The sequence below is a fragment of the Ornithodoros turicata genome, chromosome 6 (assembly GCF_037126465.1).
Source record: "Ornithodoros turicata isolate Travis chromosome 6, ASM3712646v1, whole genome shotgun sequence".
NCBI lineage: Eukaryota > Metazoa > Arthropoda > Arachnida > Ixodida > Argasidae > Ornithodoros > Ornithodoros turicata.
The window spans coordinates 59,025,411-59,040,884 of NC_088206.1; the positions used below are offsets into that span (position 1 = coordinate 59,025,411).

A 15,474-nucleotide genomic window follows, 5' to 3' on the forward strand; every position below is an offset into this window, starting at 1 on the left:
GCCCCATTCGAACGCGCAGGGATCCAATTCAAGCCAATCCATTCGCGAAAGCATGGCTTCTCTTTTGCGGTCCTCCCGTTACTTCTTTAACGTTGCAAACTGCGTCCGTGCTTTTTCTATAAGCGCGGAACGCTTGCCACACAGACTTTGTGGCCTGTCAAAACACAATACCTCGTTAAAAGCCTTCGCAAACGCAAGGTCAGTCTCATATTTAACATCGCCTTAGGCCTATGGTTTGTGTTGCCGGGTCAACATGTGCTCCAATGTGCTCCTCAAGCTCGTGATTGCACCGTAGCAAAAGTGCGTTGTGGTGCAATATGATACGCGATGTATTTCCGTCATTGTCTTTTATGACATTGTTTTTTTTCTTTCTTATGCGACACGCTCGCAGTTGCTGAACGGAGCCCGACTTCTTGAAAGTGAAAGTCTTATCGATTGAATCAACGAATACCCTTGATGTGTTTGCTTTCTAATTACTTGCTGCACGTCTTCAGATGGATGGCCAGCACTGCCAGTGCAGCCAGCACGAAACCAGTCGCAGTATCAGACTCCGAAGTGCAAAGCCGACTGCATGCCATGGATCGTTCCCTGTATCGTATCGACACCGAGGTGCGAAGAAGCGGTCGCATCAGCCGTAAGGATGTCGATGAACTGCTGTCTGAGGTGGAGCAATTGGGTGAGCAATTTCTGCCAAACATCAGTGGTGCATCTACTGCTCATTGGAGGCAACTCCAAGGTCAAACAATACCAGACTGGGAGGTGGAGGGTTCGACTCCTACTTGTCTTTTTTTTTTTTTTTACAGGTTTTTCCTGACAGATGCTCACATGAAACTTTACAAAATCTGTGATGTCCCACTTAAGATGAGGGCTACATAAAGTAAAAGCTCCTTCACATAATGTTAAGGGTCAAAAGTGGTAGTCGAACACATGGAAACCAATTTATGCTCATTGTATAATCTTTATTTTTTTACCTCCAATGTGCATTGTTGTCACTCTCTGGTAAAGCCCTGAAAATCTTGAGAGAGAGAAGAGAAAAATAGTGTTCTTATTTTTGGCTTTACTTTTTTTTTTTTTCTTCCAGAAAATTGCTTTTTCATGTGATATCACTCATTTTACCCTGTCTTACAGCCTGAAGTGTGAAACCAGGTTTTTGCTTCCTGGTTTGCAAAAACCTCAAACAAACAAGCCAAAAGAAGAAACACAAGGGCCTATGTTGCTGTGGACACAATGTGGACACAATAGCCATTAAGATCCCTGCACGTCCTTGTCTTTTACGTGTAGATAAAGCAGGATCAGTTTGAAATGTGTCTGCACATGTGTACTTGTAGCTTGACACAGAAGTAAATATGAGAGAACTCATGTTCCGAGTCTGGAACAACATAGAAAGGACAAATACATACAAAGCCTCAATTTGCCTAAGAAATTAACGATGAAAGATGAAAGTCACTGAAAGGTTAGCCAGCTGTAGGACTCAAACCCATATCTTCTGGATTACTGGTCCAGAGCTCTACCAATTGTGCTAAGCTAACACACCTCGCCAGCGACTTCCAAGGGTGCGTCATCTGAAGGGACAAACGAGCCACTCTTTCTCACTCATCCTCCTTTCACTCTTACATTTTTGCTCACTCATACACACATTCATACGACGGGATCTACGCAAGCGGCAACCGTTTAACATGAGAGAACTGATGTTCCGAGTCTGGAACAACATAGAAAGGACAAATACATACAAAGCCTCAATTTGCCTAAGAAATTAACAATGAAAGAAGAAAGTCACTGAAAAGGTTAGCCAGCTGTAGGACTCGAACCCAGATCTTCTGGATTACCGGTCCAGGGCTCTACCAATTGTGCTAAGCTAACACACCTCCCCAGCGACTTCCAAGGGTGCGTCATCTGAAGGGACAAACCAGCCACTCTCTCTCACTCATCCTCCTTTCACTCTTACATTTTTGCTCACTCATACACACATTCATACGACGGGATCGACGCAAGCGGCAACTGATGAGCGGCCATTTGTAGAACCCTGGACCGGTAACCCAGAAGATGTGGGTTCGAGTCCTACAGCTGACTAACCTTTTCAGTGACTTTCGTCTTTCAGTGTAAATATGTTTCTGCCGGCACTGTGCTTTGAAAGTACAAAACTATAGTACAGTCACCGGCCAATTTTTCGGACTAGGCGGAGCTACAAAATCTGTCACAATTTTTAGACAAAGGCTTTTTAAATTTGCAAGGTTTCAAGAAAAAAATAAAACTTCACTTGAGCACTCACACTGGCTTGAAATAACTGTCGACACGAGTTTGCTTCGCCACGCGGACACAGGATAACACATTGCGACGAATTTCTGCTAGCATAGCCTTGTCGCGATACACTTCCACGAGCGTAGTAACGCCCGTAAGGATCGCCGTGATTGACAGGGGCGCAACAGCAACCTCTTCGTCGCTGCCAGTGTCGCCAGCTATCCCAAAGTTTTGGAACGCAACGCTTGCGCTACTAGCTCCGCCTTCGCGCACTGTGCTTCTCCGCATGCGCCGGGTCGGTACGCTTCCCTTCGTGGCGCTGTCCGAAATATTGAGTCACGAAACATACTGTAGTGTGCTTAATTGTGTAATAGTGTGCTTAGTAGTGTGTGTCTGTAGTTGGCTCTTCGAAAGTGCTAAGTCAGAAAAAATAGGCATGCTCGGAGCAAAATGAATATGAAAAACAGGGCAGTTAGTTCAAGACACTGTCCGAAATACTGTAGATTGGTAGAAATCCAGCGAACCGGTAGAGATGTAGGAAGGGAGTTGCCTCAGGACAGAAGCCGCCGATATTTCGAACAGAGACTGTTCTTCTTCTGGGCACCGTCCTCATCATTGGCATGGTATTTAAAGGGTTAGGTGTGACGTGTTTAAAGGTTCATGCGAATTGTGGGTCAACAGCCCGGAGGGAAGAAAGGGTCCGTACGGGCTTCTACGGTCGGAGTGAATGGCCGCTTTGTTGTTGTCCGAAATACTGGAAGCGCAAATACATTGACTCTATGGGGCATGCAACGTAGAACCCTGCACCATCCGCGGATGGAAGCGGATAGCGGAAGCGGATGAAAATTTAGCACTTTCTGCGGTGTGCGGATAGGATGCGGATGGCGCGAGGTCGGATGTGGATCAGATGCGGACGCGAAGGCAGCGGATCGGCTGTGGATATATCGCGTGCTGTAATTTTTCCACCAGCAATTTATTTGTATTGCACGCCGACAGCGAGCACATGCTCGGGTTCACCTTTGACCATGCACAACCAAGACTGGAGAGAAGGTATTCTGGCGTCTCGAACCGCGCGAGCACCGACGAGGTAGCGTTCCACGCGTTCCAGAAGTCTCTCCATATCGCGTTTGTTGAAATGTTTACCTTTGCTTGTCGTTGTGAGTCGTTCCGTGACAGCATGGAGGGTTCCGAAATTATACCAACATGCTTCCGGCGGTCTTTACGCGTCCTTCGAAACGTGCAGATTTTGCGGATCGGATGCGAATGGTGCGTTTTGCTCAGTGTATCAGACGCGGATGTAAACTGTTGTGTATGCTGCGGATGCGGATCGGATGCGGATAATGTGTGTGCGGATGCCAAAAATCTCATCCACGCAGGGCTCTAATTCTATGGTGCAAAGAGTTTTGTATGAAAAATTGGGAAGTCCAAATTTTGTTAGTTCGAAATATCGGTCGGCGACTGTAATATTTTCGTACATTTTTTTTTTCCAGGCGCCGTGACGCCGTCACAGGGTCTGCTGTTGATTCGATCGTGCGGCTCTTTTCTTCGTGAAGAGTCTGCAGCAGAAAGGAACAAACTGGCTGATACTGTGTGGGAGGTACTGCAAAAGTTTGGTGAGTTCCATTACATATTGCGGAGTGTGGGATTCTTGTTTGACAAACTGTTCGAGAGCACTAATGTGCAACTTGTCCTCAGGATGCCAAAAGGATGTCAGCCATTACAATGCCCTGCTTCAGGTGTATCTGGAAAACGAGCGGCGTTTCTCGCCAACCGAGTTCCTTTCCAACATGGAACAAGTGGCTGGCATTCAGCCTAACAGGGTAGGTATGCTGTGTTGAGTACCACTGCTGTCGCAACCAAGCTCTATTAATATGATTGCGGATTCATGATGTGGTGTAGTACCTGCTATAGCAGCTAGAAAGTATTTTGCTGTCCATTCTTCAGATGCAGCTTGATTAACAATAACTTCCAACAGTAACCAATGGCTTGAAATGGGTGGCTCAGATAGTGCTAAGTTGCGGACATATCGGTAGCATCTGCTATCCCATAAAACTGTTTTTTTTTTTCTCATGAAACCCCTAACAAATCTATTGACACTTGTGGCCACATTTTCGTAACGAATCATGATCTCAGAATCCACAAATCACTGAAGAGAAAAGCTGAACAGAAACAAGCTAGTGTAACGGAGTGACGGTAAACCATTCATGGTGTTTCATAAGAAGTAAAATACGAGACGAGGAGGTTATCCTCTTGGCCTATTGCTCGTAAATTCATGAAGCACATGATCGTAAATGAGTGTAAGATAGGAAGTAGCTTGGTATTACAGGAACAGCCTTGTAGACCATGACCTACACTGAACACTTACCTTTGTCTTCACTGTTGTTGATAATGCATCAGTATATATTCTCTTACTACTAATGGTCATGGTTATTAAATAAAAAAATTAAATTGATAAGAACTGCATAGCTTCTCTTGAGCTGTGGTAGCAACGACGTCCACTTCATCTTTCAAAAATTCATGCGGCTCTTGAAAAAAAAAAGAATGAGAAGATGTTGGAATTCTCTTGGGCTGCCTACATGAGATAACCTCCAAAACATAGTATGTACTACGTACTATGTAGGGTGGCCATAATCCTTTAGCACCCCCACTTCAAAGGTGAAGTGTGCCCAGACCTAAATAATTGACATTGCATGCGCCGAAGCCGAGAGAGAGACCTTGAAGGATGAACTCACAGTCATGCACATGACACGAACTGCAAACAGCTGTTCTGCTTGTCCGCTCTCCCAGAATGTCAACATGATTTTGTGACAGTGATGTGTTCACCACTCTCACCGATTCACCGTGTGCTTTTAGGGTATAGCTACTTTGAAAATTTCACAGAAGCTACTTCGTTGTTCCGAATGAAACTTTGGCAGTTTTGTATCCAGGGTATAGTCCTGAATATAATTCCAGTTAAGCTTTCGAACTGCATAATCTGTACCAAAATAAGCTGTTTGCACCTTTTGCTGTTGTGACCATCGTGTTTTGTTTTTGCCCACAGGTAACCTATCAGAGACTAATCCATGCTTATTGTCAAGAGGGGGATATTGCTGGTGCAAGGTATGTTTTTCTTGTGAGCCACGTCGTTGAAGAGTTTATATTATTATTTACGTATATATGCGTATATTTACGTATATATATATATATTATTTACGTATTCTCTCCCTGGTCATAAACTGTGTTTTACACCCGAGGAAAAACGAGGGCTGAGCCTTAAAGGCTCTTGAAGGACCCTCGAACTTTTGTTCAGAAATTCATTGGGAACCATGTAAGTGTTTGACTGAATGCAAGTCAGAAATTTGCTCTTTTCCTGTGCAGCAAAATCTTGGAGTACATGAAAGACAAGGAGCTCCCCATCAATGAGAAAGTTTTCAATTCCTTGATAACTGGCCACGCACGAGCCAAGTGAGTACCCAAATTCCAGCATACTTTTCCAGATTTCCTTCTGTATTTACACGACCTGTACTCAGTATTGCAGGTACCTTTTTCACTGGTTCCCTTATAGCTTCATAGTTCTAATTCTGCACTAGTTCATTAATTCATTGACCACTACAGTAGCCAACCGATTTTCCGTACATTTTGACATTTCACCACAGCTGCACCAAAGAAGTTTATAATTGTGCCCTGCCGCATCTGGCGCCTGCGTGTCATGATATCTGCTTCCATTGAAGCGAGCGTCACAGGTTCGTTGCTAGGGTTGCCACCTTTCGTAGTCAAAAATACCGGCTGAGGGAGAGGATTTGGAATAGAAGGAAAGGAGGAAAGACTCGCGGGAAAGGGAAGTGGGTGAGGGATGGAAGAGCACACACAGAAAACGAGAGAGAGAGAGAGAGAGAGAGAGAGAGCTCAAGATAATACGAGGAAACATATGTTCCTGTGTTTGGCTGGATCATTGATGTTAGAAATTGCCATAAACAGGCACGAATGCTACACTGGATCGTATTGAGCAACCGGATTGGACTGCCACTTACCTTGAAAAACGCATCGACGCAAACAAACCCTTCTTTGCAGGCGGATATCTCACATGATGGTTGTATACCGCCTAAGTTCTAGCTGGGTCGATACAACCACTGATCTTCAGAACACAAGACTTAATGAATAACAATGATAATAATAATGAATAACAAAGGAAACAACTAGTGACTGCGGAGTTGGGTCTGTGCCCAAGATTTATTCAAGCTGTAGTGGAATGTTGAAGGGAAAAACCCGCGAAAGCCGCTATGAAAGGTCCCTGAGCCACAAATACCGGCAAAATGCTGCCGGTATCGCCTTCCTACCGGCAACCGGCAGAGCGAGCAAATAACTGGCCATTCCGGTATAGTACCGGCCTGGTGGCAACCCTATTCGTTGCACATATTTGACAATAGCGCCAACACGTTCACCGTGCATGCGGTCGACAGTTGTGGACAGTCAGGTCGACCCTCTGCAGAGTCTGACTCACTTTCCAGCTGCACAATTTACTGAACAGACATGCCCATAGCATCGAAAGCTGAGGAACTCCGAAGAACGTCTTGAAGGTGCCAACGCGCCGGTGCGGTCGTGGCGTCACGCGGAAGTTTTAGAGCAGTCTCGCCTAGGATTCTATTGCCAATCCAATCTAAGTGCACAATCTACAGGTTTTCCCGACGATTTTAATCCAAGTGCCAGCTAAATTACTCCACGTGCCATGCAAACTTTATGGGGCATGGATTAATTTAGCTGGCACTTGGATTGAAATCGCCGGGAAAACCTGTAGTATGGCTTTTTCGAAGTGGCCACTGCGGTGTCGAAAATAGTGTTGGTGCTTCTCCGCAAGTGTTTTGGTCCAGAAAATTGAGCCTCCGGACTTCGATCTGTCCAGAAAAAGAGTCGTTAAAAAGTAGGGGTGTGCAAATCCGAATATTTTAAGTCGAATCGAATATCGAATCGAATGAGGGAAAAAATTCCGAATACCGAATCGAATATCGAATATTCGTGCAAAATTTACAATATGTGACTTTCGCACTAAAAGTTTCCATTTTGTAGCCCATGGCTTTAGTGTAATTTTTCTGGCATTAACTGTCACAAGAGAGACATGCAATTCTTCTGTTTAAAGCCCCTACTCTTTAATTTTACATGAGAGTGCTTCCTGCTTTTCAGGTGAGCCTACACTTACTGGAGTACTGGAGTGGTTATCTTCATTTCAAAATTTTATGTCAGGCAGTAGCATGTTATACGGATGAGGCTGTAATTGTTTCAGACAACCACAGGCCATGTCTGAAACAAACGAATTGGCATCCTGCCTCAGCTTTGCCATGAACACCCTTTAGTTTCTTTGCACTCGCCCTAGGAAGTTGCACTACTGAAATTTTAGACGTAAAGGACATCTTTAAGACACCCTTCTTGTTCGTGGGCTGTAGTCATTATTCGAGAGTCCTAACATTTTAAAGACAACCTCACAGACATCAAATCAAAGTCCCTCGTCGGCACCGCTAAACTGCATGTCGGAGGGGCGCCACCCCTTCCACAGACGATGTCTGCAAAACTAACTTTGGATAACGTTATCTTAAACGAAACACCGTCCCGCCTGTGTCGGTCCTGCAGCAAGAGCAATTTTGTAAAGCAGGCTTCACCTCATGCCCGGAAGCATCAGGTGAAGCCCACTTTCGGGTTGTGTCGTTCATATTCGTGGAATAGTCTGTCCGAGTCCAGGGGTATGATGCATTTATTTACACTACTACGTTATTTTAACTCCTAACGCCGTCGGTCACCGACAACCGTACACCACCGATCCACACACAAGACGCGCACACCTCCAACCGTCCAGCTTCATCCTGAGAGAGAGCGAGAGCCCCCTCCCCCAGTCATGCACGGGTTTCCTCTCTCTCCCAACTTCTCTCCACTCTCCAACTGAACTCTCCTCTCCCGTGGATGCCTCCCAGGTCTCCTGGCTGGCCCCGTACATCACAAGTCTGATGTTCGAAAAATCGAATATTGGATATTCGATTCGCAAATCGAATAGTTCGAGCGTTTGATATTCGAATCGAATTTGAGAATTCGAATATTCGCACACCCCTAGTAAAAAGTATTGATCCTGTAGCGAAAGTCACCATTCGCCGTGGGAGTCTGAAGTATCGAACGAGTCTGAATAATAAGTTGGCTACTGTAGTTTGTTCATCATGGCTATACCTGCTTTTGTGTCAAAATGCAAACAAATTCTCATTTCTTCTTCTGAATAATGCTGAGTCAATTTTCCTTCAGTGACATGGAAAACGCCAAGAACATTCTCGATGTCATGAGGTACGTTTCAGCATTTGCACTTTATCTTTTTCTTTTTTTGTATGCATTGTTCGATTGGTATGGAATATTTCATTTTGTCGACTTTTATATTATATTTAGGGGTTGATGTCAAGTACATTCAAAGGTCTTATGTTTAGATAGACATGTTTTATTTTGGTAAGGTGACCCAAAAACAACCACAGACGTCTAGAAAAAATGTTGTACTTTATGAGGAACGTGGCAGGGTAAATTTTGTGCAATGCAGAAGAAAAGCTTATGTACTAATCAAGTAGAGCTTTCTGTAAAAGTAAAAGCAATGCAAGTAAAAGTATGTGTGCTTATATGAAATGGTGCTCCTGACACTGACTATACTTTCTGTGTGTGCACTTTTTTTGTTACTTTTTGTTTAATATGTCGTATGTGTTTAAAAACATGTTCCGACCCTATTGAAAGCTTCCATGCTGCCTCCTTTCTACTCCGCTTGGTGTAGAAAGTCAGGGACGTGTGTGCTACCTTTGCTTGAGTTGTTACTAGTATGTTGAAGCATGCTGTTCATTGTTTGCAGAGTCCAGATACGCTAGTTAATGTGTGGACTAGAGCAGGTCTATTCCGATTGTCCGCATTGATTTTATTACGGTTATTAACTTTTTCGCCTTAGAAATGCTCAGTTGGAGCCCACTGCAGAGACATACTGCGCCCTGATGGAAGGTTATGCCAAGCAGGGCAACGTGGAGGCCATCAAGCAAGTTCTACAGGAAACAGAACAGCAGGGAGTGGGACTTCTGGACCACCACTACCTATCCCTTGTGCAGGCTCTTGCATGTGCGGGTCATCAAGAACATGTCCCTGTGGTATGACCAGAGCCTTGTATTTTGGGACTTGACCCCTGCACATCCCATTTTTACCAGTGTAGAATTAATCATTCACTTGTATACGTTACAGGTGCTCAATAAAGTGCGTCGTCTGTCAGGCTACACCCAAGACTGTATCAACGCTTGTCTTGAGCTGCTTGCTCAGGGCCAAGATGAAGTGGCGTACAAGGTCTTTCTGACCCTCACCCCCAGTCAGAACCGGCAACATGGAAACTTCTTTTTGGTGCAGCTTGTACGCTGCAATCTGGTGAGTCTGCCTGCGTACTGTCTCTCACGGATAAGTTACTGCATTTACAGATGAGCAGCCTGCTCTATAAACGTGTCTGCAGTGAAAGTGTGTTAGTCCCACTTAATTGATTGGAACATTTTGGGTAATTTGGACCGACCAACGATTAGGATGCTGCTATGCTCCATAGAGGTTTAGAGGTTTGGATGTGAAACAGCCTATTTAGGAACAAATTGGTTCCACCACCAATAATTCAAACCATGCTCTTCCATGCGAGTAAAGTGACACAGCTTTAAGTGCCAAATCGCCAGAAAAAGGGGAGCATCACTGTATCCATTGCAGGCAGCAGAAATGCTGTATGCAGTTTTTTGTGTAAAGCAGCAGGAAATGCAGAAGTGCAGTGGTCTGCAGTAGAGCCCTGCACAGGCCGGCTTTTCCGGGCCCAACCCGGCCCAGGCGCATCGAAAAATGGCCCGGGCCGACCCTGGCCCGGACCTTCATATTTTTATGCGGCCCAGCCCGGCCTGGCCCGGTGGCCCAGTGAGTAGAGCTCGCCCCGGCGTCTAAGTGATTAGGGACCGGCCCGGCCCGGTAACTCGGCGAGTAGATCCCGGCCTAGTATTTCCAGCCGTGACATACGCGTTTCTGGCGCTTATCAAGCAAATTAATAAGTAAATTTATAAGAAGAGAAGAAAAGGCCACAAACATACAAGTGCTGGTGGTTTAACACCGTAATAGCACGAGACCAAATTAAATCTAGATCGCACGAAGCATGGGCGTTGTCGTTACACTGTCAAGTTTTGGCCGGAGGTACAGGATGCTGTCGACAAACTCCTTCTCCCAGTCCCTACCCCTCTCAACAAGCTTTGCCAATGTGATTGTGAAATACGTCAGAAGCAATGTGAAGTGGCTTTGAGAATGTTCAGGAGGGTCGAATCATACGCATAATGGTAGTGTCCTTTGCTTGTCTTTGCAAATATATGCACAGGAATGACGCAAGCGCGTGATGATATGAACTAATAGTCCTCCATTGTGTGGAATTAGCTGCGTGACCCGGCCGAGCCTGACTCTCGAAAACATGTTTGTCGGCCCGGCCCGGCCTGCGGTGGTGGCATATTTTGACGGCCCAGGCCCGTGCAGGGCTCTAGTCTGCTATTCCAGAGACCGTGAAGTTGTTGAAGTTTGAGTTTGAGTTGAAGTTGTTGAAGTTGAAGTTGTTCAACTGTTGAAGTTTCCGCTACATTTGCGCACTGGCACAAAAGCTTTTTTGGGTATAAAAGTTTGCATCTCTAAGTGTTCGCAGTCCTCTTGACGTCGAATATGGCCAGTGAAATTTTGATTTGAATCGAATGTGAATTGAATACCGTATTTACTCGTATAATTTGTGCACTTTTACTCCCCCCACAAAGTCGGAAATGCTGGGGGTGCGTAAGTTTCGCAGGGGCATTCGTTACGATATTCAAACTACGCAAAATTTCAAAGTTATAGTATGCCGGTGATACAGGCTCTCGGTAGAGCCGATAGCGACGTTATCACAGCCAGTGATGGCCAGTAGTTAACTACATGTAGTTAAACTACTAGTTAAACTACCAGATTGTAGTTAAAAAGTAGTTATCAACTCCTTGCAGAAATGTACTGGCAACTACTAGTTAAACTACTATTTTAAGTAGTTAACTACAGTAGTTAGGTTACTGAAGGTACAAACTACTTCCGATTTTGCCGCAAGCTTCACGGCACGATTGTGCTTCCGACTTTTACCTTGAGCTACTTGTTTGATGAGAACGGAGGTGCAGAGCAATTGTGTCGTGCATGTGTACTAAATCTTCACTTTTAATGCTTGTCCAGTGAGGCCTCATTGGTCAAGCATTAAAAGTGAAGATTTGAAGATAAAAGTGAAGTCCAGTGAGGCCTCATTGGCTGTGAAATAATTCTGCAACTTAGTTTATAGCGTAAGCACAAAGAATCCCGCCACAAGCTTTGTAGTTGACGATCGTAGCAACGGCTTGAGCCAAAGTTTATCATTGCTTGTGATTCATATTTAGGTGTCCAAGAATACTACGAGGGATTGGTGTTGATGAACAACATTAAGTAGTTATGGATGTAGTTAAATACATTGCAGTAGTTAAAGTAGTAGTTTTAACTACTCCCCTGAAAAGTAGTTGAACTACTAGTTAAACTACTCAATCGTGAAGTAGTTAGTAGTTATAGTTAAACTACTGTAGAAGTAGTTAGTGGCCATCACTGATCACAGCATTGCGCAAGCACGAAAGAAGTACCCAAGTACCGCGCAACCGCCGATGGTGGGGAGGCAAAATGCCGGCCCACTACCGCTCATATACCGGTGAAATACATCGAGATGCTGCTGGAAGACGCCGCCAGTCGCGCTTGGCAGCCGAAAGCACGCTTTGTTCGCCAACTTTGTCACGTTGTGCTGTAAGGTTTGTCATAGCGTGTTTGTCCAGCGTTTCTTTCCGCGTTTCGTTGTTCAAGTGACAGTATGTATCGTCCATCACGTCTGTTGACCATCACCCAAAAGTGTGCGCAAATCAAACAAAAGCACCACAATAACTTCGGTAGCACTGACGGCATTGCGCAAAGCTACCGCCACAGTCGCTGAGACGTGCGTGCTAGATATCCGTGCGTGCGAAAACACGGGTGCGCAAATTACATGATTTTTTGTTTTCTTGTAATTTGTAGTGCTAAACTAGGGGTACGCAAATTATGCGATGGCGCAAAATATGCGAGTAAATACGGTATGCTTACTTCTTCGAATAATAATGAATCGAACACATTGGAATATTACTACATGTACTGTTACATAAAAAGCTATGGCTTGAAAAATATCTTCTGAGCAGGATCAGGTTGAGCTGAAAAGTGGTGTCCATAAGCTTAGAATATCTCTCCTCTTTATTGGAAGAGTGACTGCAACCTTTTCTTTTCTTTCTTTTTTCAGCCTTCAGAGAAGATCCTCTACTATTGTAAGGAATTACAAGAACACAACCCACGGGCATTACTCAAGTCCACAGAGGCATCTTTGCAGCAAGGAAAGACTGGTATGTACCACTCTGGGCTACTTCACAATTTATTTTTAATTTGCAATGAACATTCAGAATTACTGCATTAAATAATGAGGCTTACTATTAAAGGTACTGTAAAGCAGCACCGATCAAATGTCATTTAGTGTGGCTATTCGATAGTCCAAGCCACCAGGACAAAAACTGCGCAGTTTCATTCCAATCGACGGTGTAATTAATTAGAAAAGCACAATGAAAGATTACGGGCAACACTGTACTAGGTATTCGCAATGAATCCAAACCCCTGACACATACGGCGGCAACCACATTGCATGCGTATAACACTGGGCCCGACATAACAAATTAACAATCCACCATAAAATCTGCCCCTGCAATCCACACAACAACCCACATCTGAGGATAAACGGATAAGCGAACTGAAATGAAATGCTGAGCCGTTGAAAAAAATGTGTCAGACGTTCAAGACTTCGAGTTCAAGACAAGACAACGTCGGGACTTGTTTGTTCACAGAGGTTCACAGAGAGAGTTTGTTCGTTCGAAAGAGGCCGCGAACAGAAGGAGCGCGCAGGCGCAGCTGAGAAGTAGGGAGAGCCTCCATCAAACAGCGCCCAACGCTGGGTTACTTCGCAAAAACAGGGGTTAATAGGTTAAACTGTTAACAGGGGTTTCAGAATGCATAGTTAAACAGGAAAACTAATATTATGGTTACTAAAATAACGAAGTTCCGATGCAATAGTGTATAATACCAATTTTCAGTGTTGCCCGCTGTACAGGGGGTTGTTTGACACCAGGCGTCGCACCGCTCCACTACGCCGCATCTTTCATGGCAAATTAAGAATATTTATTCTTATTTGCTAAATAAAAATAATCGCCGTTTTCTAAACGTTACAAAAACGTTTTCTTTTTCGTTTTTTTTCCCGAAAAATTGGTAAAAATAGAAACAAACGTGGTTACTGCTCAGTCGAAGCATTGCCGGCCAAACCACAGCATACAGTGAGCTAGAAGCTTTAGTAGTGTTCATCCTCTAGGCATAAATGCAGAGCAGAACATTCCATGAGACTGCTGTCTACTCAGCTATAGGTAATTAGAACAACCCGTCCACTCCAAGCAGAACTCCGACATTATGTGAGTGCGATGGCGATCGCTTGGAGCGGACAGATGGAGCTCTAAGTTGGTGGATTAGAGGCACGTCACTGTTGGCGGGTTGGAACGCATCAAAGGCACGAAAATTTACATTTTTGAATTTTGTCGCCTGGAAATTTTGGGCTATTTTTCCGGAGACGAGGAAAAAAACAGAAAAAAACTTTTTTCCCCCAAAATTTCCGGTTTTTTGGTGGGGGCTTCGCATCTCTAGGCTGGACAGCATGTGCTGGGCCTTCGCGAATTTCGGCAGCATTGGCCAAAACGAAGACTCAAAAGCACTCGGCCTCCTAGAAGTAGAAGTGCGTCCTAGGCATCCAAATGAACAGTCACCAGCTATTTTCTTCTTGCCTCAATTTTTATATTTAGTTTAATTCATTTCATACGAATTTCGAATGATGCGAATATTTTCCGACGTCCCAAAAGATTTGTTACGATCGAGATTCCACTGACGACGACAATTTGACGTTATGACAGTTCCTGCATGTAAGATGAAGTCAATGGACCACACGAGTTGCCAGTAGGAAGCGAAACTTTGGGGCACAATCGCTATTGGTGCAGTGGTTGCCCGTCACCTGATGTGGAAGGGGGCAGGGTCCCCTTTTGACCTGTTTCACTCCTTATTCTTGGTCCAGTTAAAGTGGGTCACAAGGAAGAAATGGCTAATGCGCAGTTCCTTGACCTTCGCATTGCGTCACGCGCACATGGTGAGCTGGTGACCGTTCCGACGCTCGCTGACTGCGGCAAACCTAGTCCGAAAATATCAAGAGACGGAGCTGTACGGCTCCTGAAATTTTGAGTGTTGTTATACATTAACTCTATGGGGCCCGTGGCAGTTCCACGAACACGTACGAATAACCGAGCGTGTCCGAAAAATCTGTCGGCGACAGTACATGTACTGTACTCATAAACATATATACCTACACACATATACCCCGCTGGATGCTCGGCACCCCGTCAGAGGCTGATTTCTGGGGAATTCACTGCACACTTGCTTGCATTCAGAAAAGTTGGGAAAGTCATTGAACTCTGTGATTTTACTGCGTGCAGGCTCACATTATATTTGTCAGAAATTTTGACTGAGTAGTCTTTCTCCATTTTGGTTATAGAACTGGCCATGTCTTTACTGAAGGAACTCAGAAACCAGGTAAGATTGGGAGATGTTACTTGGAGGTGTATGAAGTGGGGGGTATTAAAGGGGCACTAAAATGCAAAAACCAACTCGCTCTCAAATGAAAGTCTGTGTTTCAATGTGTACAATTCAAACAAAATTAGTTCACACAACGCTACCGTTTAGAAGAAAAACTCAATGAAAACAGAGCCGTCAGCTGCAGCGTCGTTCACTGCTTAGCGCCGAAGTAAGAAAGAGCCCGGTATAATACTGGTTGTGCCTACGAAGTTTTGAATTATGGTAACAAGTACGAAATTAACATAGCATGTAATGTAATTTGAAGTGAACTTGCTTTTGCATATTATTGCCCCTTTTAGGTAACCAGACTTCATATGTAGCAAATACAGTGTGACAGGAAGGAAAGTGTTGACTTTGAAGAATAATGCACGAGTCAAGCATGATTATGCCACATTGTTCATGCGTGAGCATTATTAAAAAAAGGTGCAGTTTCTGCGTTGGTGGATGTTTCCCTGTGTGAACGTTTGAAAAACAGTACACCATCGACACTGCTCCTTG

General features: G+C 44.5%; 1 protein-coding gene across 1 annotated transcript in view; it reads left to right on the forward strand.

The window, feature by feature from the left end:
* Window positions 1–17: 17 nt before the first annotated feature.
* Window positions 18–15,474, forward strand: part of LOC135396817 (leucine-rich PPR motif-containing protein, mitochondrial-like) — a 49,590-nt gene continuing 34,133 nt past the window's right edge. Inside the window, exons 1-11 of the mRNA XM_064628013.1 lie at window positions 18–198; window positions 495–676; window positions 3,729–3,851; window positions 3,934–4,058; window positions 5,279–5,337; window positions 5,596–5,682; window positions 8,497–8,535; window positions 9,173–9,365; window positions 9,457–9,633; window positions 12,566–12,665; window positions 14,897–14,934. Of these exons, the coding sequence (XP_064484083.1) occupies window positions 53–198; window positions 495–676; window positions 3,729–3,851; window positions 3,934–4,058; window positions 5,279–5,337; window positions 5,596–5,682; window positions 8,497–8,535; window positions 9,173–9,365; window positions 9,457–9,633; window positions 12,566–12,665; window positions 14,897–14,934 (1,269 nt within the window). The 5' untranslated portion in view covers window positions 18–52. The remainder of the gene's footprint in view (window positions 199–494; window positions 677–3,728; window positions 3,852–3,933; window positions 4,059–5,278; window positions 5,338–5,595; window positions 5,683–8,496; window positions 8,536–9,172; window positions 9,366–9,456; window positions 9,634–12,565; window positions 12,666–14,896; window positions 14,935–15,474) is intronic.